The 23,838-nt window shown below is 47.5% G+C and overlaps 1 protein-coding gene across 1 annotated transcript; it reads left to right on the plus strand.

Annotated features, from left to right (window-relative positions):
* The first annotated feature begins 131 nt into the window (after positions 1 to 131).
* Positions 132 to 19,601, plus strand: TRIM16 (tripartite motif containing 16). Its single transcript, XM_014864204.3, has 6 exons — positions 132 to 888; positions 6,472 to 6,567; positions 10,110 to 10,343; positions 13,261 to 13,426; positions 13,898 to 13,993; positions 18,697 to 19,601. The coding sequence occupies exons 1-6, from the start codon at positions 388 to 390 to the stop codon at positions 19,278 to 19,280; spliced, it is 1,677 nt and encodes a 558-aa protein (XP_014719690.1). The 5' UTR covers positions 132 to 387; the 3' UTR covers positions 19,281 to 19,601.
* The last annotated feature ends 4,237 nt before the right edge of the window (positions 19,602 to 23,838 follow it).

Raw genomic sequence — 23,838 nt, forward strand, 5'->3', positions numbered from 1 at the left:
GGCTTTTTACAGCACAGCTCAGGCATCTCCAGTCCTTTTCAGCACAGCCAGACACACGTGGTCTCTGGCTGAGCCTATGGGGGACGGATGATTTACATAAGAATAGAAGTTTCGGGCTGGACTCAAGGAGGGGCCTGTGCCAGTGGGGAGACATCCTGAGCAGCTATGCAGAGCCTGAGTAATCGAGCTGCCTTGTCACAGCAGCTGGCCGCTGACCAAGCCCTGGGCGGAGCAATGACTAACTGAGCCTCCTCTGGGAGGGAGGAGACAGTTAAAATCTTGTGGCAGCTGTAATCACCGAGGCGTGGTTCTCCTGTCTGACTTGGGCTGCACAGAGCCTGGGCTAAGGGGCAGAGGAAGGACGGCTTAGGCGGCGGAGACTTCCAGATGGCTGAGTTGGATCTGATGGCTCCGGGGCCACTGCCCGGGGTCACTGCTCACTCTCTGGTCACTCTCAGCCCAGACCTTGGGTCAGCCAACCCGGCAGAAGAAGAGGACATGGGCTCCCTGGGGAGTCCCCATGGGGAGGCTGAGGGACAGGGCAGCAGCTCTGCATCGCACGGGGGTCCTGGTGTCGAGGGGGAGGGGGAGATCCTGTGTGACTTCTGCCTTGGGGCCAGCAGGGTGAGGGCAGTGAAGTCCTGCCTGACCTGCATGGTGAATTACTGCGAGGAGCACCTGCGGCCACACCAGGAGAACAGCAAACTGCACAGCCACCAGCTGACGGAGCCGGTGAAGGAGCGGGATCTGCGCACCTGTCCTGCCCACCACAGCCCGCTGGTCGCCTTCTGCCACCACGATCAGCAGTGCATCTGCCAGGAGTGTGGCCAGAGTGAGCACAGGGGCCACCCCTCAGTTTCCCTGGATGCTGCCCGCAGGGACAAAGAGGTGAGTGCTGGGGTCCATCTGGGAGACGGAGATGAGGAGACGATGAGCCCAAGGAGAGGCCGGGCCACCACTGCTCCTGGGGCTGCCTCTTTCACTTCAGGGCTCTGAGTTCACCTGAAAAAGAGTTTAGCCGTAGCACCTGGCTGTTGGTCCAGCATAAATATCTGTTGCACTTGGTTCTGGAAACTAAAGAAGGTCACTCTGTCCCCATCTCGGTCCACTGTCCCTATTCTCCTACCTTGGTCTGTGTCTCCTCAGGCCTGCTAGTTTCCTGCTATTTCTTACTCACCTTTCAGGCATTGATACGTGTTTGGGTGTGGCGTGCAGAAGTTGTGGGACTTAGGATGGTGGGTTTTCCCTCCAGCTGGATCTGGGTGTCAATTAATGAAATGTAAGCCTTAGCAGAAATTCAGGAGTAAAGAATCTAACCCTTCCCCTAATTTCTCTTTTTGTCTTTACCCCAAAACAAAAGATCAGTAGAAAGTGCTCCTCTAAAGTTACTGAGAGTGAAATCCAAGAGCTTGAAAAGTACTAAGATAGCATAGAATTGGAAACTTACATTCAGATACGACCTCAAGGACGGTTTACCTCAGGGAAAATAAATGTTCCTCATCAGATATCGGGTCAGGAGAGACTGAGAAAGACCATGCTCATAGCCTGTAATTTTATTCCCATCAGATAAGGGAAACTATTTCTAGAACAACTAGCTTTTCTTTGCCCGAAAGCTGAGAGCCTAGAGAATTTCTTGGGAATGGACTTAGCTGCTTTATCTGCTTTCTTTCTGACACCTTGACTTTCCAGGAGCACTCTGTTTCTCAGTAGGGAAATGCAGTTGGCTTTTGCCCCACATTCCTTATATTCATACTCCTGGCAGCCCCGTGTCTGCACTGCGTGTGGCCGCAGGCCCTTGGCAACTTCTTGGCCCTGTCGTCCTGGGCAGCAAAGGAAAGAGGTGTCTGGGAAGGGCAGTTTACTTGCCAGGGTCTTTCTTCCACGCCCTTTTTTAGGCATACATTTTATCCAGTGTTAGTGAGAATTGTTCTGGAAAGCTGTGTGTTCCAGATGTCAATGACTCAACGTTTCCAGCTCTAAAACCCACTTGTTAACTGTTTCCAGTGTTTCCTGTGTCAGGGAATGTCCTGGGAATGTCAGGAGAGCAGTTCCTACTCAATTCCCTACTCTCATAACCACAGAGGGGCTCCATATTGACAGATAGACAGATCAAAGAAAAAGCTCCATGCAGTGGAAGAACTTAGTCTTTCTTGAGCATTGCCATGTGCTAAATGCTTAGCATGGATTTTCCCATCCAGCCCTCAAATAACTCTGTGAAGTGGCTACTCTTTTTATCTCCACCACATTTGTCCAAACTCATACAGATGACTAAGTGATGCGGTAAGGAACTGGAGCTTCTGGAAAGCTACCCTACTGAAGGAACACAAGGGAAGGACCCCAAGATCACGATATTTTCACCTTGCTTTTTTTGCACCAAAACCCTGCCACATGTATAATAGACATATTAAGACAAAGTGTACTGCTTTTCCTTTTGGGCATAATATCTGAATTTCATTATAACTGACTGGTCAAGTGATGCATATCTATGCTGAAAAACGGTCTCCACCAAATACCGCAACAGATTGTGCCAGGGAGAGGTCTCCTTCCCATCCCGGTTCCCCCGTCTTCCTCCTGAGAGACAAACAGCACCACCTACACTTCCTTCTGTTTCCTTTCAGAGACGTTCTATGCGTGTAGCAGCACAGATACAATATGAGTTTTAAACGTAGTGTAAATGGATGTATTACAGAGACTTAGGGAACTGTATTTCTGAGCAGGAAAGCCCGTGTAGAGCATGTTCTGAAGCCCAAGGTCAGACGTCCTGGGAGGGAGCTGTGTGAGGTGAAGTAGGGACAAGGGGGTCAGGGGCTCTGGGGCAGGTTGTGGTGCTGGAAAGCAATCATGGTTACAGGTACAATGCACTAGCCCCATACCCCAGATTTTTAGTGATGGCCCCCGTTCACAACCTCTGCTTTCTGGTCTGCATGAGAGAGCTCTTGTCCTTTCCATCCTGTGTCCTTGTTTTCGGCTCAGAGAGCAAATTTACTCTGTAAATGCAGCCACACTCTAGGTGGCTCTGCCAAAGCTTAGGAGCCTAAAAGATTTCTTGCAAGGAGCCCGAAGAGACCAGCCCAGAAGACATAGTACTTGAAGAGGCTGAAACAGCCACCAGGATTATTCTGAAAGTTTTATGAGACACGTTAAGGCTCCAGAAGCTCACTATTGCCTTCAGCCAGCCCAAGCCTGCTGGAGTCATTTGCTGAAGGTCACTTTGGGTCGTGTTAAGGACTAATTACTCAGGCAGGCGTGTTGTGCATAGGAAACTGCAAATGGCAGGTCAGCCATGAGGACAAGAGCAGCCAGGATCCTGCATTGGGTCCGCAGAGCAGCCGATCGCTCAGTTAACCCATGAGCCTTTTTGGCAGCTCCCGTGGTCTCTAGCTGTGCCAGTGGGCAAAAACTCTGTTTGGGTTTTGGGAGTTCTGGGTGTTCTTTGATTATTTGTTCTACTCTACTGGGCTTCCAGAGCCTGGCTCTTCCTAACCGGGACCTCAGCACTTCCCTTTGCCCCAGGCCAACTTCCTGAGACCCCCTTCATTTTTAAGAGCAGAAGAGCAGCTGGTCTTAACTCCCCTCGCCTTCTCTGAATCTCAAGCTTGCTGTCGTGGAAACGAGACCACGTGCGTGCATGCCTGTGCGGGTTGTAAAATTGGTACTCCTGTGACTGCTTCCTGTTTGTTCTGATCCACAAAGTGTACATGGTTCTTTTCTGTTCTTCCTCAAGTTATCACGCGTTATTGAGTGCTTCTCGTGGGCTGAATGTGAGGCTACACTGTCTGTCCTCGGGCAGCGTGCACTCGAATCAGGAGTCCAGGCGTGTCCCATAGCTCCTTGGAGGGCCAGAGGGCCCAGGCATGTCCCATAGCACCCTGGAGGGCCAGACGGCCCAGGCAGTGCAACTGCAGCATGTTCCAAGGAGGGAGCGGTCACTGGAAGTGAGGGCAGGGTGCCATGTTTGAAGGAGGGAGGATGTGAGCTGGGCCCTTTCTTAGATCCTGAAGTCCTTTACTGACAGGTCATTACACTCAACTTCAGCATTGGTTCCAGGAGGCTCAGGACTGGGTGCTGCCCCTGGACGTAATTTCCATGTAGAGCAGGAGCCAGGTTTCTGAGAGCCACAAGTATCCATGCTTCTCTGGGGAGCTGCTAATAGCATTGTTCATAGCCCATTTGCTGGTAGCCAAAAGGCAGATAATTTGAGGCCACTCAGGAAAAGAATTTCCTCTAGAGGTTCTGAGGAATGCCTTGGGCTCAGTGTTATATAACTTGTTTTTCTTAAACACTCTAGCAGGCTGCATGTCTTTCAAGAGCAGGGAGGGTGTCTTATTTGACTGGACTGGTATGTGGTGGGTTCTCACCAGTTGACTGAGGAATGAAGTCAGGGGCCAGGTGGAACCCTGCTGCTACCACGCTCTAGAAGGGCCAACAGCGTGTGGTTGGAAATACAGAGGAACTGACACTATCTGGAATTTTCTTCTCTCTTCTCACTCCCTCTGCTATTCCTATTTGCATCTCTAACCTGACCTTTGGCCACCAAGCTCTGGTGCCACCTTTGCCCTGTAGATAGAAGCAAGAACAATTGTGTTAACATTTTCTTGTGGCCTTGCGGCAGAGGAGACACTAAATCATCTGACTAAGATTATACAGCCAGCAAGTGGCAGGTCTTAGGACTCCAAATATTGTGCCCTTTACACGACATTCGTCATTACCCTGCGGAAGTAGGTTGGACTCTCTGTGCCCTTCAGTGTAGGGCTGTCTACACATGTTGACACCACTGTCCTGCTTTTGTGTAGGGCCCACCCTGGCCTGAGACATGTGTATGGATGACATCTTGGGAAACCTTGGAGCCAGAGTCTGAGGCACCCTGTTATTTTCTAGTAACAGGAATATCTGGAGATACTGGTCTCCCAAAGTGGCCCCACCTTTTTGGTAATTGGGAGTGCCTTCCCTCGGGGTGACTTACTTGAAGAGAGGTCCCCATTAGGTACTTCAGAGTCCTTTTCTCCTTTTATGGCAGTGTGCTCTTGGGTGTCTCCCTATGGCTCTGGATCATGCTGGGGTCAACTGCTTTAATACATTCTCATGTCCATGCCTGTTGCTAGGGTGTGTTCAGTTGTCTCTTCCACCGCCTTTGAACAAGCGGCTCGTGTTTCCCCCCTCGCCTGGAACAGGTCACTGTATAAGCCTGTTAGATAGATCAGGATTCCATAATTGCCAGATCCTCATCCCCTCCCACTCTCCCTCCTCACTCCTGGGCATCAGGTCTCAGGTCTCAGTAGTAGGAGGTCCCTGGGGCTCCCTCAGCCCCAAGTCAGTGCCCTAGAGCCTGAGCAAATGTTACCTGCCTTCTGCAGATTGAGGCAAATGCCCTGCCTGCCTCAGCTTCCCTCACTGGGAGTCCCGGAAGTGCCCCAGGCTTCCGTGGGAGAAAGGAGAGACACTGCATTCATGTTCTCTGAGTTCTGTTAGGGCATAATGATTCACGGCTTCCACTGCAGACATAACCTATTAAAAGCAGTGAAAACTATTTTTTTTTTCTGTCTCATGCCCTTGTGGAAGTAGGAAAGTGACAGGGCCTTTGAAGTTTGCCAAGGCTTAGGTTTTATGCCTCAGCACACTTGGCAGAAAGCGCTCAGGGAGCCCCAGGAACGAGACCGAAGCGGGGCCGTGGGGTCAAAGCAGGCAAACCCGAGGTTCTCAGGCCAGCACTTGCCTCGGCTGGGAGGGTTCACTCTGCCTGCCTCCAGGAGAGAGTAAGAGCATGTGATGGAAAGTGGCCGTGGCAGCAATAATAATAATAAGAAGAACAGTGATGGCAACACTGACACTGATGGAGCACTCACGATGTGCCAGCTACTGTACAAAGTTCTTGTTAACACACTCCATCTCCTTTGACCCTCACAATAACCCTATGAATTAGGCACTATAGTTATCCCCATTTCACAGGTGAAGGAACGGAAGTCTGGAGATGTTAAGTAGATTTTTCCGAAGTCTCAGCTGCTAAGCAGACAAACTGGAATCCCCGTCACCAGCTCCAAGCCTGTACTCCTTGTTAGGCTATTCTGGGGTTGGACTGCCTGGACTCACCTCCACTGAGGGAGTGTGTGACCATGGCTAGGTGGCTCCATTTTATCATCTGTAAAATGGAGACAATGATATTTTCCTAATATGGGGGTGGCCAGGGTGATATGAAGTAATCCATATAAATGCTTGAAATGATGACCAGCACAGCACAATGTACGTGCTCACCACCTTTTAGCTGATTTGTGCTGAGTGCAGCCCCAGGAGGAGGCTGGCACACGGCTGACCCTTTGCGCCTCCACTTAGGGTGCTCTAGGCTGGTTTCTGAGAGCAGCTTCCGAGGTCAAACTTCCCTTCCGTGGCAGAAGGGTGGATAGTGCCATTGCTCTTGGGGACCTCATGTGTGCACTGGGCTCCTTCCTCCTTAATGCTGTCCTTTCCTCTTCCTAGGCTGAGCTTCGGCGCACCCAGTTAGACCTGGAGCGGAAGCTGGAGCTGAATGAAAATGCCATCGCCAGGCTCCAAGCCAACCAGAAATCTGTTTTGGTAAGGCTGGTCTGGGTCACCTGTGAGGCTTTGGCACACCTGGCTGCTCCTGCAGGCTCAGCCAGGTCCATCCAGGGCTGTGGGATGGGGGCTGCAGGCCCAGCCTCCATATCCATGGGCTCCTTGGGGTATCTCAGCAAATGAGCACTGTAGGTACAGATATGATCAGCTATGCCATGGGGTAGCCTCACCTTGCTGTCGGAAGTTGCTATGAAATTAGTTTAAGGTTCAAAATTGACAAGTGATTTACTTTTTAATAGTACAGAGTAGAAGCAAGTCTGGTCCTGTAATAACAGCATTCTTATCCTTGCATTTGCATGTGCTTTTTTGACCTGGAGAAAAGGATGCATGGAGGAGTGGCAGGGTGTTTAGCTAGAGCTCCAGGAAGTATGCATAATCTTGGCTTCTTCCAACCTGAGAGGATGTTCTACATGTGAATTTCATCAGTCCTATGTCCTGGCAGCCAGAGAAGAGAGTTGAGAATTGCTGGATTAGTGGATGGTACTTGAGAACACCAATGGTGTGCCAAGCTGCTTAGTTTTAGTCTGTCTGGTTTATGGCCACTTTCCACATAAACTCTAGGTAGACCCAAATGGTTTCACAAATGCTTCTCATTAGTGGCAAGCCAATAACCACCACGCAGAAGAGAACGCAAAACACCTACCCTATGGCGGTGGGTCAGCAGCATCATTTTTGCATACCAAGAATGATTCCATCCATCCACCCACCCATCCATCCATATCTAATACGTGTATCCATTTCAACTTAATTTCCTGCTCCTCAGTGTTTACAACTAATTAGCTGCTGAAGGATGAACACCTCTTTTCTACCCACATAATCTTATGAAAAGAAGAAAAATAATTGTCCCTTGAAAGCTTATAAACCTACAGAGAGTGTTGACTTTCAGGCTCAAGATAACTGGGAGAAGCACGTGGAGCATCTTGTCTTTTTCCAGATCTTTAATTTTCAGACACTTTGATCCCTACTCAGTTCGTCTCGTGATTGCATGGTAACTGGGGAAGGTAGTCATCACAATGGCCACCATATACAAGGGGCCTGAAGACACAGAGAGAGATGACAAGACTTATCTGGGTCCTTAGGTTGATGGAACAGGACAACCCGGGATTGTTGCGTTGACAGACATGTGCACCATCCGTCACCTCTTTAGACCATTAATTTTGGTGACTTTAATATCTTTGTGGCCTGTCCTTTCTGTATTTTTATTTGTCATCATTTGGGCAATAAATGATATCCTTCATACATTTCATTTATATGCAAGGAAAAAGTGTTTCTCCATAAGAAGGTCTGGGAATGAGAGGCCACCTATGAAAGCAGAAGAGTCAATCCAGCAACATCATTTGAGGCCTCCTTTCCACTACCCTCCCTCTGGAGGCCTCAGTTCTGGAGGGGAGTTTGGACCTGAAGTTTGTCTGTAGACTCTCGCCTTTCAGCCTCATGGCATTCTGCTTCCATGAAGAACCTATATGTCATAATTATAGAGAGCAAATGGACTCCAGTCCTTTCCCACAACACCCTCACACTGGGTCCCATGCCTCGTCCTGCTCCTGCTTTCTGGCAGTGATCGGGAGTGGGCAGTGGGTACCCGGTGACCCCATGGCTCATGGAGCCTGGCCACCTGGAGCCTCACCGGGCAGGGGAGGGTGGGTTAGTGAGGGAGCTAGAGTGTGTTACTTAGGTCAGAACCTGGCTAAAACACCAACAGCAATACTTCCCCCAAATTCAGTTATAAGCAAAACTGACCTGTCTCCTGAGACATTTCTCAATCTTGACTTCTTTGCAATATTGAAATATAATTTGACATTTAGATTTAAATCCATCTATGATTAATTTTCTCAGAATTCACAGAATTTACAGTATGAGAAGGCAACACTTGTCAGTTGACTCAGAAGTTGCTAGGAAGACTTGCCCTCTTTCTCTTTTGGTCGCCTGCTCAGCAGCATCCTGTGTATTTAGTCCATCATGGCTGGAGGTGGTGCCCCTTGACCAGTGCCTGCAGTGACCAGGGGCTAACTGTCCCTTCTGTGGTCCTGGAAGGGCTTCAGTTTAAAGGGCTGAGCTGTAAGGTCTTGCCTGGCGACCCCCACGGTGCTGCAAGCTCCGCTGAACCACCCTGCTTGTCCTAATGAGCGTTCCAGTGTCCACATCCAGAGGTCTGGCTGTGCCTGCTACACTGCCATGCGGCCGCCTCGGGCATCCCCGTCCCTCCCCCCCCCCCCGCCCCGGCCCCACTGAGTGGCCCTGGAGAATGGTGATTAAAGGAGCAGGCTCTGGAGGCAGACTGTCTGGGTTCAAGCCTTCACTGTGCGATCTTGGCAAATCACTTAATTTGGCAGTGCCTTGGTGTCCTTATCTAAGAAATGGGGACCATAGCAGTACCTACCTTTTAAGTGTTGCTATGAGGGAATCTGTGTGAAGTGCTCAGAACAGTGCCTGCACGTGATAAGTACTTACTAAGTGTTGGCCATTATTATATTACTATTTTATTAAATTAAAAAAATGTGACCAGACAGGCAACAAGACCTCAGGAGGAACAGAAAACAGTCCCTGGAGGGGCTGCTTAGAGAGCTCTCAGAGGGGATGGGCATGGGTGGGGACAATGGGGAAACTGAGGCAGACAGAGAATGGGCTCTGGGCTGTGCAGTGGGGGAGAAGGGAGGATGAACAAAGGAAATTGTATCCAAGACCATTCTGTGAAGTTTAACAACGTAATGAGTGTCTGCACAACGAGATGAAACCAGACGCCATCAGAGGGAGCTGTTGGCACCAATACTTAAGAACCCCTGAAGAGAAGAAGAAACCATCTACATCTTGGATTGATGTCAATATGCTCTCAACTGAAGACGTTTATAAAGCCTGTTCACCCTGTGAAACGATAGAGTCCACAGGCGCTAGTGCTTTCATGCAAATCCTTGATATTGAGCCCACAGATTTAGTTTTCTGTTTTATTTGACTGTTCTGCACAGGTAGGCTCATCCTGCTGCTCAGGTGCCGAGGGCACCTGCACCACCCCAAACACTTGATGCCTGCAGGAGACACCGTAAACTCAGAAGTGCTTTCGGCTCCAATGGACTCAGTGGGCAGTTTAACCGGACATAATGAAATGCTGAAAAAGCTATTTCATCCTACTGATTTGTACAAAGAAGCTGAATTATTAATTTACCACAAGAAATACAACTATCAAATATACAGAATACATGCATTGTCCTGGTAGGAAAACTGATTTCAGAAATTTGTACAGCAGCTCCAGACTGTCAGAGCTGGAAGGGGTCTCAGAGATCACAAAATTCACTCTCTCCTCAGATGGACCAGGAGGCTAAGTGAATGACTGGTAAATAAATACTTACACCCTGGAAAGTAAATCCTTTTTTCCAGGAACTCAGGGTTCATATGAGAATAAAAGCTTCCTTTTAAAATAGAAAATTGCTCCCTAATTTATGGGTTTCTCAGGTTTACATTTTTGTGTGTCAAGCTTTGATAAAGTTGGATGTCTCGGTAACGGGTTCTTCGCTGCCCCCCACCAGGTGTCAGTGTCAGAGGTGAAGGTGGTGGTCGAGGAGCAGTTTGGGGAACTCCTTGCGGCCATGAGGAAGGCCCAGGCTGACGTGATGCTCTTCTTGGAGGAGAAGGAGCAAGCTGCTCTGAGCCAGGCCAACGGCATCAAGACCCACCTGGAGTACAGGAGTGCAGAGATGGAGAAGAGCAAGCAGGAGCTGGAGAGGATCGCTGCCATCAGCAACACTGTCCTGTTCCTGGAGGTACCGGAGGAGGGAGGGGGCGGGGAAGGGTGTGTGGGGGAGTTTTGGGGTTGGGGTTGGGGGGGTGGAGGCAGAGGTGTCCACAGGACTAACGCTAGGGAGTACCCTCTCTTTGCTAGGCCTGTGGCAGATGTGGAAGTGTTCTTTGATAAATGGGGTGCGTAGGGAGCTGTGGGGACAGAGAGGAGCAGGTCTGGATTCAGAGGAGCACAGCAGTGCAGGATGGGTAGGGAAGACTTCCCAGAAAGGGAGGCTGGAACCACGTCGTGGAAGATGAGAAATGTTCAAGGAGAAGTTTGGTCCAGGAGAGGGAACAGCATGTGCGCAGGCAGAGAGGTTTGAGAAAGCATGGCTGATTTGGGGAACTGAGGCACTTTCACAAGGATGGGGTGAGGGATGCTGGGCGCATAGTGATGGGAGATGAGGCTGGGCCAGGCAGGCAACTGGCTGTGAGAGAAGTTCTTCATCATGAAGTCACAGAAGCCAGTGGAGGACTTCAGGTGGAGAGTGATGAGATCAGATCAGTGTGCTTTATACACCCCTCCAACAGCGTACGGAGGCTTGCCTGGCGGAGGGGAGACTGGAGACCTGCTGCCTTGCTGAGAGGGCTGCGTGTGCAGGGGTGACTGAGGGGGGTCCAGCAGGGGAGATGGGACTTTTCATTACGATGTGCCATCACGCATTAAGCCACAGGCCATGAGAGCTGGACCCGAGAACATGAAATCTTGTGGGGAAGGCACACTGGGTTGGGCATAAATTCTGTCATCTGTCACTAAATAGTTGTGTAGTTTTTAGCAAGTCGCTTAACCTCTCTGGGTCTCAAATTCCTCATTTATCAAACAATCAGGTCAGAGTAAGGAATTTCAAAGCTCATTCAGATCTATATTCCTAAACACAAATAAATTTTCTTGGTTGCATTTTTGAAAAAAATTCCTTTCTAGTTGCAACAAACATAAATGTTTATTGTGGGGAAAAAAAGCTTGGAAAATACAGAAAAATCGAATGAGAAATAATCACCCCTATTGCCACCACCCAGAGACAACCGTAGTCCACCTTGTGAGGAGTGGGCGAAAGAGGAGGAGAGGATGAGGAGACAGGAAGACAAAAATACGGACAGCATGTCTCTCTCTCCATCAGTTCCTTTGCTTTTCAACATCAAAACAGGAAGAAAATATGAATAAAAATTTGGCTTTCCATGTCATGAGTTTCCCCAAAGAGTATATAAATTTCTCTCTATTTTTGTTTCTCCTTTTATAACTTTAACATTAAAACTTTAATCTGTATAAAATATATTTTAGTTTAAGATAACATTTATTTTGGTTAAAGATAATTTCTTTCTCCCCAAATCATTAGCCAGGTGAAATGACAACGCCCATCCTTTTTCCCTCCACTGGTTTAAAATGCTGCTTTTATCATGTATGGTACTAAATCTACGTACGGCATTAAAAAATGTTTATCTATCTTTCTTTCTATGAACTCTCTGGTTTGGGCTTTTCTTCTCTTTCAGTGATCTATCTAATCATTTTGCTGCAACTGTTTTCCTCACTAAGATTCCCTCTCTACCCAGCCTGCTCTCTAATGCTTCAGCTGCACTAGGATTTTGATAACGTGTTCCATCTGAAAAGCAGCCTTTCCCGATCACCACGTGGCTTTGAAGTGTAAGGGACTTATTGTGATCATCTATGTGAAGACACTTTTCAAACTCTGAAGCACACTACGAGAATTAGAGAAAAGTGTGTATTGGATGGAACCGATAAGGAAAAGGCAGCACTCCTGCCTGAGGACTTGTTTGTGGATCTTCTGGGTGCTGTACCAGGTCCTCCATTCCCTATAGTGGCTTGTGTTTAAATTATAAAAAAAAGTCCTGAGGGAATGACCGTAGCAGGAATGTCACCTCTGTTTGGGCTGTTGGCATAAAATGTGTTTTGTTCTTTGGTTCCCAGTCTGGGCTGTGTATTCGAACATGGCCATCTAGTATCTCTTGATTTTTAAAAGCCCACTTTCCCAGTTTAAAAAATAAATAGTTTCTCTGTTGTTAGACTCTGAGCTGGATACTCACATTACCGTCTTTCTCTGTGAAGTGCACATCACCACTGATGAGCATTATTTTAGGCTGGTTACTTTTAAAACTGCAAATGAGAAGGAGGCTCTGAGGAGTGGAATTCGCTTGCCCTTTGATGAGAGACATTGGAATTTGTGAAGGAAGTCTCCATCTGTGGGGGGGTGTCTCCCTCTTTGCACCAGGAGGAAGGTGGGATGGCCTTATCTCTGGGAACTCTTAATGGGGAAGGCAAGGACTTAAGTTGTTTACTGTCTGGCAACCTCACGTAACTGACCCCCCCCTCCCCGCCCCCCCCAACATCCTCCTTTGTCTTTAGCTGAAGATAATATTTAAGTGGTGGCTTCTGCCGTTTACTTAATCCGGTTTGATTCTTATCTAAAAGTTATAGGACCACCCAATAACCAGACCCTACCGGCACTGATACCATTTTAACAACTTTGTTTTACATATTCTTTCCTTTGTCTTGCAAAGAGATAACTCACATACCTATGCCTTAAATTTAGCCCTACCCTCAACCCATGTTTGTAGCAGCAGCGGCAGCAGCAGCTCCTCCTGCCCATGGGTACTGTCCCCATGCAGCAGCTCCTCCTGCCCGTGGGTCCTGTCCCCACGCAGCAGCTCTGACTGCCCATGGGTCCTGTCCCCATGCTATTCCACACTATTCTCTGAATAAAAGAGCACTACTGCCAGACCTTGAGAGTCCAAGAAATCTTTCTTTCGACTCTTCGGCTCACCGACCCTGCATCAACCATCAACCCCTTTTACAGACGCAGAATGTGACATAATGAGGAGGGCAGCCCAGTTTAAGAAATACAGAAACCAAGGCAACAAGTTCTGCTGTTTCCTTTCGTGCAGGAGTACTGCAAGTTCAAGAACACCGAGGACAGCGCCTTCCCTAGTGTTTACATAAGGCTCAAGGATAAGCTCTCGGGCATCCGCAAGGTCATCACAGACTCCACTGCGCACTTAGTCCAGTTGCTGCAGAACTACAAGGAAAAGCTCCAGGAGTTTGCCAAGGAAGGTGAGGAGGTTTCTGGGCTGTGGAATGTGGTATCTCAGAGTGAGTGATGGGGAAGGAGAGAGAGCCAGGGGAGGGAGGTGAAATCAGGGGAGAGTCTCATTTTCAAAGCTATGCTTTGGCTAGACCATGTTGCTAATGGATGCATCTCGATGATGGTATTTTACGATTGAGACCCACAGAAGCTGAATTAGTTACCTCGTGCAATTGGTTGGTATTTCTATGACTAGTTTCTGAGGTTGCTAATGCCTATACTTTTGAGTGAAATTCAAGTCAGTCTGGGATCTCTTTCCAGCATATTTTCCTTCATCCGGGAGGCAATGAGGTCCTTCGTGCATGGTTCTCTGAGAAGTGACTAGGCTCCAGCCCCAGCTTCCCCCAGGGAGCCCAAGGAAGAGGGGTTGGGAAGTTCTGCTTCTTCAGTTCCCCTGACCTCCTGGACAGATGTGCATTCACAACTCTTTGATTTTCTAGAGGAGTATGACATCGGAACTCAAGTGTCTGCCATTGTCGAGCGCAAATATCGGACCTCAAAGCCGGAGCCCAGCACCAGGCAACAGTTCCTTCAGTGTAAGTTGTGAAGCACTCCCCTTCCCCAGGTGTTGGCGTCAGTGTAATGCTTTGCTGAAGTAAGAACTCCATCTCTCACGTAAGTTTCAGGTTCTAGCAACCTCGAGTCTATCCCTAAAGGCCACATTTTTAAAATTTAATTTTTTTACTTTCTAACTTTTCATTTTGAAACAATTTCAAACTTACAGAAACTTTGCAAAAACAGAACAAAGGATTCCCATATACCTTTCATTCAGTGTCTCCTAACACATTACATAACTACAGCACATTGATCAAAACCAGGAAATGAATGTTGCTACAATTCTATGAACTAATCTACAGAATTTACTCAAGTGTCACCAAGTGTTCCAACCAATCTCCTTTTTCTGGCCCAAAGTCTGATCTGGGATCACAGAGTTTCCATGTCTCCTTAGTCTCCAATCTGGGTCCAGGCCCTTAGTCTTTCTTTGTCCTTCGTGACCTTCCTGACTTTTGAGGATCCTGGCTAGCCACCAAATGGTTCCCTTTTAAGTCTGACTTGGCTAGAATTGCATAACCCATTGTCCTGTCCTTAAGCGGTATTGTTCTGGTCTGTTAGCATTTTAAAAACACTATTTCCAATCAACACATCATTACGGTTAACGAGCGGGTGGGGTTCCATCTCCTAGTAGGGAAGGACTATGGCTGTGTAGTCACGGCTCATTTTTCTGACATTTTTGGAACATGTCATTGAACCCTGCTTCTGCTTGTTTTCTGGGGGTAACCAGTGGCTAACTCCTGGACCCCCTTTTCTCCTGTTGTTTTGTGGAGCCTCAGGTTCTGATGATTATCTCCTGTTCTTGCCACAACCCCTACTTCTTCCCAGGACCTCTTGGCTTCCACACAATTTCTTTTATTTATTCTTTCCTGCTTCCTGACAGAAGTACATCTCTATTTTCCAAACAGATATAATTAGTACAAGAAGCCAAACACCTTTTATTCTTAACATTAAAATAAAAATGAAACATATCCTATGATAACGTCGACTGAAATAAAGAGTCTAGGTGACATTAGTGAACAAGTTTTCTCAATAATCAGCTTGAGGAGTTTGAACCCTGGGAAAACAGTCCCGCAGAGCGCTCTGATGGAACTGCTCCGAGGGGTGTGAGGTTAAGTGCAGATGATATCTCTTTCAAAAACAGGGTATGTGCAGAGAAGAGGACCAGAGAAAAACCTTACAACTAGATTTAAAAAAGAGAGAGAGAGAGTACATCTGGGCTTTTCTCTAGGTGACACATTAAAGGTAATGTAAACAAGAATTCCTTGGTTGTGCATCAAACAAGTTCCGAGATGCTGACGTTCTCTGTGTTCTCTATGTGTGGAGGGGCAAGGACCAGGGTCCCTCATTATTCCTTCAGTCTCTAAGAAGTGCAGCTGGGAAACGGGAGAGCGAGGTGCCCTCTGTCTCTGCTGCTGTGGATCTGTCCAGCTGCCGTCCTCGGTCGTGAGGTGTGGGGCTGCAAGGACGCTTGACACAGGCTGAAGATGGCCTGCGCGGCTGCTCCACAGGACAGCGTGGATTCTATTGTACTGACTTAAAGCCTGTGCAGTTTGCTTGTTAGATTCGCCTGTTAGACCAGGGAGAGGGGTCCCAAAAATCTGTCCACAATCATCTATCCTCTTTTGCATTACAAATGTCTTTTTTCACACACTATATTAACTTTTTCTCTTTGAATATTGTTATAAACTTTTAGCCTTTTCTACACTCAGATTGTTTCACTGGTCAAAGTTCTGCGGCTCAAATTGCCTGCTTGACCAGTGGAAGCCACTTGTAAGCTAGCCTCTTTCTCCTTTAAGCATTGACATTCTGCCCTTGACACTCTTAAAAGTATCGTTGCTTTCTGGCACTAGCAGAATGCTCCAGGACCATTCTGGTTCTCTTGTCCCGAGACATAGTATCACCTGTCCTCCTAGGTGTCCTGGGTCCCCTTAGATGAGAAGAATACTCTTGTTCAACATCTGCATGCTGAGGATTCTGGTGGTGGCTGCGGTGCCGCTGCTGCTCTTGGGGCCACTTTTAGTAACGGAGCCGCAGTCTGTCTGCCCTGATGGTCCTCAGTTCACACTCATTTTTCCTCTGAACTATTGTAAGCTTGTTTTCTTCTAGGATGTGGTTTCATTGACTAGTAAGAATTTCTCTTACCAAAAGAGTTTGGAAAAGTCTGGGTTAGAATAAGATACTTTTTAAATTTAATGGATCTTTAAATAGCCTTTAATATGCTAATTCATTTGGCAAGTGTATACTGATCATCTCCTCTGAGCTAGAACTCCGGGATAGAGTCCTACAGAAAATGTGGAACTTACAGACTGGAAGGAGGACAGGCGTGAAACAAACACACAACTAAATAGATTATTACCACGGTGGTGAGTCCCATGAAGGTTAGGAAGCCAGGTGCTCTGAGAGGCAGTGATGGGAAGGCATCTGATTCAGATTGGGCAGCTGTGGAGGGCCTCTCTGAGGACATGGACTCAGCCACAACCGGAAAGATCGGTGAGAATGACCCAGACTCAGATTAGGGTCACGATCATGTTGCGGAGTGTGTCTGTGCTGAAGTCCTGAAGTGGGTCTGAGGTCAGAGTGGCTGGAGTGTGGTGACCAAAGGGGAGAGGATAGGAGACGAGGCTGGAGACACAGGCAAGGCCAGTCATGCAGGCAGTTCAGGCCGGAGTGAGGGGTCACTGCTTTATCGTACGAGCAAGGGGCACCATTGAAGGGCTTTAAGCTGAGGCGACATGATTCACCTTAGCCCACACCTTGAAACAAGCACTGTGGCTCTGTCGTGGAGAAGGTATGGAAGGGGGGCAAGGAGAAACACAACCAGGGAGGAGCCTATTGCACTAGTCTGGGCGAGATTTGGTGGTGGCTTAGATGAAGCAGTGGGCCAGAAAGAAGCAGGTGGATCTACTGGGCTTGCTGCTGCCTTTGTGTGTGTGTGGGACAAGTCAGGTGGGGAGGATGAGGGCAAAGAAGTGTCAAAAATAATGTTAGTGTGCCTTGAACAACTGGGTGCATGGAGGTGCTAATAATCTCTTGACTGGGAAGAGAATACATGTGGGGACTGTTTGAGAGTTCAACATGCTAAATATACGTCCAATAAAAAAAGGAAAAACCAATGACTGAATCAAATCTGGGTATATTAGTGCCTATTTCCCTGAGCCCTCGCCAACACTAGGTACAATAGCGTTTCAGTACGTATTTGTTGAATGAATGAATGAATGAATGAGTGAATAAATGGATTTTAGTTCTCAATTCAGTTCAGCAAATAATACATTAATGCCAAGCAATTTGATCTTCAGAAAGGAGGAAAGTGGAGTGACTTGTTAAAAGGAGTGTGAGACCATTCAAAATGTATGTGTCTGGGTTTCCCCACCAACCAATTCTCTGCGACACTGGTTGGGTGTCCTACAGTGCAACTCAATCTGACACTACCTGGAGACAGCGTCAGATCCCACAGCTTAAGGGCTCAGTCCCACAAGACCGCCCGTTACTTCAGATGCCATTCACAAGTAGTGGGTCCCCAGATCACCCACAACTTCTGTCCAATTTGGCTACAAATTGGAGGTTCCCGTGATGCCCTCCTCAGGTTCAATTAATTTGCTAGATCGGCTCACAGAACTCAGGGAAACACTTAGGTTTACTAGTTTATTTCTGTATTACTTTTTATTTTTATTTATTTATTTTTGAGGAAGATTACCCCTGAGCTAACAGCTGCTGCCAATCCTCCTCTTTTTGCTGGGGAAGACTGGCCCTGAGATAACATTCATGCCCATCTTCCTCTACTTGATATGTGGGATGCCTACCACAGCATGGCTTGCCAAGTGGTGCCATGTCCGCACCCAGGATCTGAACCGGTGAACCCTGGGCCACTGAAGCGGAACGTGTGCACTTAACCGCTGCGCCACCAGGCCAGCCCCTAGGTTTACTAGTTTGTTAAAGGATATGATAAAGGATACAGATAAATAGCCAGATGAAGAGAAACACAGGGTGAAGTCTGAGAGGGTCCCGAGCACAGGAGCTTCTGTCCCCATGGAGTTGGGGTGTGCCATCCTCCTGGTGTGGATGTGTTCACCTGCCTAGAAGCTCTCCGGACCCCCTACTACTGGGATTTTTACGGAGGCTTCATCACATGGGCATGACCAATCATTAACTTCATTTTCAGCCTTTCTAACTTCTCAAGAGAATAGAGAGTGGGACTGAAAATTCCAAGCTTCTCATCATGGCTTGGTCTTTCTGGTGACCAGTGCCCATTCGGGAGTCATCCGGGAGACTCCCCCGCCCCCCCGAGTCACCTCATTAGAACAAAAGACACTCCTGTCCCCAGGAAATTTCAAGGGTTTTCAGGAGCCCTGTGTCGGAAACTGGGGGACAGAGATGAAATATTAGAACAAAGATGCTCTTAGTGCTCTTATCACTTAGGAAATACCAAGAGTTTTAGGAGCTCTGTTCCAGGAACTGGGGGCAGAGACCAAATATATATTTCTTATTGTAAATCACAATGTCACACTTGTGTTCTCTGTTTTCTGGTTTTCACCCACCTCTTTCCCAGGCTAACAGTGGCCTGGGTAAACAGAGAACAGGAGATGGATGTTTTCTCACACTTTGGAGGGTGGCCAGGTTTGAAGTGTTCTGTCTGAATCAGATGTTTGTTCATAACCCGCTCTTCCTGCCTTCTGTATCTCCTCAGATGCGTGTGACATCGTGTTCGACCCCGACACAGCACACAGGTACCTCCGGCTGCAGGAGGACAATCGCAAGGTCACCAACACCACGCCCTGGGAGCATCCCTACCCGGACCTCCCCAGCAGGTTCGTGTACTGGCGGCAGGTGCTGTCCCAACAGAGCCTGTACCTGCACAGGTACTATTTTGAGGTAGAGATCTCCGGGGCAGGCACCTACATTGGCCTGACCTACAAAGGCATTGACCGGAAAGGGGAGGAGCGCAACAGTTGCATTTCTGGGAACAACTTCTCCTGGAGCCTCCACTGGAATGGGAAGGAGTTCACTGCCTGGCACAGTGACACGGAGACCCCGCTCAAAGCCGGCCCTTTCCGGAGGCTGGGGGTCTACGTCGACTTCCCGGGAGGGATCCTCTCCTTCTATGGTGTAGAGCCTGATGCCATGACTCTGGTTCACAAGTTTGACTGCAAGTTTTCGGAGCCGGTCTACCCTGCCTTCTGGCTTTCCAAGAAGGAAAACTCCATCTGGATTGTGGATCTGGGAGAGGAACCTGAGAAGCCAGCGCCAACTTCAGCGGAGGCTGCTCCCTAGACTCCAGGATCTGTATCTGAGACTTTTGCTAACCACAAAGATGGGGCAGCAACTTGGATTTTAACAGCAACTTGGAGGCAGAAATCTCTGCCAGTGGTGGGTGGCTTAGAAATCGTATGGGTCCCCGAGTGAGGAGAAGTGTCTTCAGCTTCTCCCTGTTGCCCCATGCTGCACTGTTCTCCATATATTTGTAGTAATCCTCAGGCGCCTGAGTCTCTTTCATCACCTTTGAGTGATATTCTGCTGTTCGGTAACCAGGAATCTTCAGAGCGATCAGAAAGATTTCAGAGAAATCATAATAAATTCCTAACTGATTGTGCATTTCCTTTGTCCCGGACACTGATCTGAGGGCTTCCCGTGCATTGACTCAACCCTCACAGAGGCCCTGTGGGGTAGATGCTCTTATCATCTCCATTTTGCAGATGGGAAAATAGTGGTCTGGGGGGTTAGTTAGCTTGCTCAAAGCCATTGTGGTGACACGGTGAGTGAGTGGCAGAGCTGGGAGTCAAACCTGGGCAGGCTGACGCCGGGATTTTAAGCACCACACCGTGCTGCCTTCCTCATTAGATCATGGGTATTGTGTGTAAGGGAAGAAACTACACGATGAACTACATGGCCTGGAAACTGAGTGTCTTAAACACTCAATCTCTTTGTATCCCCACATCTGACTGGCCCATGCAGCTGTGCAGCGGCAGAGAGCTCACTACCTCACACAGCAGCTCCTCCTGTATTTGGACAGTGAGGATTATAAGAAATGTCTTAACAGAGTCCAAGTCTTAGTCCCTGTGACCTGTGGGGAGGGGTCTCGTTTCTCTCTTCTGAAGTCACGTGGACTTGTCTAATTTCTCATTCAAAGGACAGTTCTTCAAATATTTGAATGCAGTTCTCACACACGTCCTCCTGGGATGTATTCTTGTTTCCACACTCTGTTTCCCACTTTCCTTCATGGTTTCCAGACCTTCCACTCCCCTGATCATTTCATCCTTCTCTCGGCAGATGTGCTGAGATTAATGGTGAATATTCATCAAGCCGTTAGGTAAATGATAAGCATATTTAAATGGGTTTCTGGGGACATAACCTGAAGCCCTGTCAGGCCTCACCAGAAAAATAACTCTGGGTCTTTTCCTGTGACCTGTGTCAAGGCAAGTCTCTTCCTCTTTGACCATTCTGATGGGCCTGTCTCGAGAGTACTTCAGCATTACTCGTCTTGTGTCCAGAGGCTGTGCCTTTTATTTGTATGAGGACTTATACAGTGTAAGATTTGCATTTTTGAATTGAATTTTTTACTTTTTAATTTTGTAATTTGAATTTCATTGAATTTATTTTTTATTTGAATTTTTAATTTCATCACATCATTGCTGCTTGCTGAGAACGTTTTGACTCATGATTCCACATCCAATATATTTGCTCTCCTTCCTAGCCTAGTGTCACCTACAGAATTGGTAACCTTTTCTTCTTATGTCTTAACCTTGTTAAGACGTATCATGATTAGGGTAGGGCCAAATATAGACTCTCTCAGCTCTCCGTCAATACCCTTTGGGTTTAGTTACTCTCTAAGTTGCGCATCTGTAGAACTGTGCAATCATGTAGCCCACCTCTTCCCCTTTTCCACTGGATGTAATGAAGGACTGTTCAGTGGCAGAGATCAAGATATGTTACGTCTGCTTTTCCTTGCTCTGCCTGTCTAACAATCCTCTCGAAAGAGAAACTGAGGTCAGCTTGGCCTGCCTGATTTTTATCAAACCCTTGTGGGTCATTGGTGCTTGTTACTTTCTTTTCTAAATGCTCCCAAAATATCTGATAAACCATTTTAGAATTCTGTTGTGGATGAACACCAAGTTGACTAGTCTGTTGTTTCTACAATCTACCTTATTTTTCTTTTAAAAATCAAGACAGTTCTGCCTGCCCTCATCCTTTACTGTTCTCCCTAATTTCTTGGAGGTTACTGCCTGGACTGGAGTCTCGTTGGTAATTGTGGCAGTGCCGTGAGACGAAATTTGTTTATGCTGGAATACTTGACTCATGTACAAGGAACCCTTACCTGTCTTGAACTTCATTTCCTTGTCCGCCCTTTTTGTCCACTTGTTTTCAGTTTCAAGACCTTCCTTTTTGATAGAAAAGATCAGAGCAAAATTGAGAGTAGGGAATGTTTGCTTTCTTTCTGTCATTGCCTCAAGTGATAGACACATCTTTTTTACTTTTTCTTGGTCTAAAAACTGAAAATTGCCTAAAACAAACAAATAAAGAAATTAAACAAACAAAAAAAGAATAAAGGCTTATTTTATATTCTCTGTCATTTCCCCCAAGCTGTGTGTGTCACTCTCCTGTATTTACCCACTTCTATTTCCTCTCCCATTGTGCAGACTCATTTTGAAAAAAAAAAAAATCTGAACTCATCCAGAGCTCTTCTTGGTGCCAGACTGTTTTTTTCTATTACTAGACCATTTGTGACTGTAGAGTCAGAGTGTAATTTTAGCCATGACATAATTTATTCTTGTCTCAATTTTTTGAAGTCCCAGGGCATATGGCAATGTCCTCTAGGAATCCTATGAATTCTGAGTCAATTCCCACATTCTCCTGGGATCAGTGTTGACATGATGAGGTGTGAGTACTGGCACAGTCACGGGGCCCTTACGTCTTCAACCTGGTTCAGCATGTTTTTGGAATGACTGTCCTCAAATCAAATCGATTCAATGTATGTGACATTTATAACGTGCGAGCCACTGTGCTAGGTACTAAGATAGAGTCACCCGGAAGATAACAAGCTGCGTCTCTTGATCACAAAATGCTCATTTAAATTGAAAATTGTTCGTACGTGAAGAGCTAAATAGGAATCTACTATTCAAGAGGATAACAGATGAGGCAGTATACGAAATGCATTCCTCGTTTCCATGTCCCGGTGCCCTGCTTCTAATTTAACATTTTCTCAGGTCATCTTCAGTGACTGCAGTGTCATTGACCGACCTACTCCCTGATTGCTTCTCGTCTCTACAACCCGCTGCTGCCATTCCAGGGGCTCCCACACCAGCCCCATTGGCCTCAGACAGAGGCCGGAAGGAAAGGCAGTGCCCACACTTCCTGTTTCTCCGAGTTCCCTGGGATTTGGGCACTGAGTCCCCTCCCTCCACACCCGTGATGAGAACGGGGAGCAGGAGACCTTCGCAGGGAGGGTCCCTGTGCCGTGTGGGGTCCACATGCAGGGCAGCCACTGTGTACGGCTCAGGAGAGTGACTGGCCGGCCAGGCTTTGCTGGGATATGCGTAGTCTTTATCTCTGTTTCTGGTTTGCTCTGTCGTCTTGTCGAAAAAATATCACCATGTCCTGGAAGGAAGGAGGCCAGGTACTGGAAAAGAAGAGGTGGAACAGGTCATCTAACAAGGACTGAGGGTCAGCACAGCAGTGGACAGCCATTTGGGGTTAAAATCTTTTCCTCCAAATTAATAACTTGTGTGGTGGCCCTGATGATTACCTGAAAAGAGGTATGCATGTGTATATATGTGTGTGTCCCATATAAAAAATATAATCTTCAGGGGCTGGCCCCGTGGTGGAGTGGTTAAGTTTGCACATTCCACTTCAGTGGCCCAGGGTTTCGCCGGTTTGGATCCTGGGCACAGACATGCCACCGCTCATCCTGACATGCTGAGGTGGCAGCTCACATAGCACAACCAGAGGCCCTCACAACTAGAATATACAACTATGTACTGGGGGGCTTTGGGGAGAAGAAGGAAAAAAGAAAGCAGATTGGCAACAGAAGTTAGCTCAGGTGCCAGTCTTTAAAAAAAAAAAGAAACTTCAAAAATGCTACCAAGCTGTGTAAACTGGGATTAACCCCTTATACTATCTCAGCCACTTTGAGCTAAAGCAATTCAGTCTTTGCAGCCTTTTCAATTATAACGTGCTCTCCAGAAGCTTACATGAAAACCCATCATCTTCTCTTCTGTTCCAGCCATGCCTCTCAGCCCCTCCTCTCCTCCTCCTGCTCCATCTTTGCTCTAGTCAGTTTAAAGCTTAACTTTGAAATTAAATTTTATTTCCTCCGGGATGCTCCGGGCTTTATGCTGTGATCCTGAGACAGTGTGACTGGCTTGGGTGTCAGGTTGCTAACCCTGCCCTGGCACACCGGGCCTCACAGCTGGGAGCTCAGAGAAGCCCAGGTGGGGCGGCAGGTGTGGTGGGAGATGGGGATTGCCCTAGGGGTCCCCATGCAGAGGTCCACGCAGAGGCGGGCTCCTGGTTTGTTGTATCCACCTTTCTCTGGGGGAAAACTAGGATACTTGGTTCTGTGCAATCAGCTTATTTGTCATATTAGTTGGTTAAATAAATTTAGAGTGGAACAACAACCCAAAAAGTAAGAGATCTGCTCATTAGTAATTTCGTTTACTCTTGAGCAACCAGTGTTTCCATTCGGCAATATTGTGCATTTCATTGTTCTCGTCCTTCCTTCAATTTCCTTTTCCTTTTTCTTTTTGTCAAATAAATTCTGTGCTTACCTCAGTAGCCACGGCTAATACTGGTCGGGGCCAGGATCCCACGCTGCATCCCATTTGGAGGGATGGAG

This window comes from Equus asinus, chromosome 13 (assembly GCF_041296235.1).
Source record: "Equus asinus isolate D_3611 breed Donkey chromosome 13, EquAss-T2T_v2, whole genome shotgun sequence".
Classification (NCBI taxonomy): Eukaryota; Metazoa; Chordata; class Mammalia; order Perissodactyla; family Equidae; genus Equus; species Equus asinus.

What these genes read in the sequence shown, in the direction of transcription:
- TRIM16 (XM_014864204.3), top strand. Translation starts at nt 388, where the DNA reads ATGGCTGAGTTGGATCTGATGGCTCCGGGGCCACTGCCCGGGGTCACT. An exon ending in CCAACCAGAAATCTGTTTTG is followed by an intron (nt 6,568 to 10,109) that starts GTAAGGCTGGTC and finishes GCCCCCCACCAG; the next exon opens with GTGTCAGTGTCAGAGGTGAA. An exon ending in ACACTGTCCTGTTCCTGGAG is followed by an intron (nt 10,344 to 13,260) that starts GTACCGGAGGAG and finishes CCTTTCGTGCAG; the next exon opens with GAGTACTGCAAGTTCAAGAA.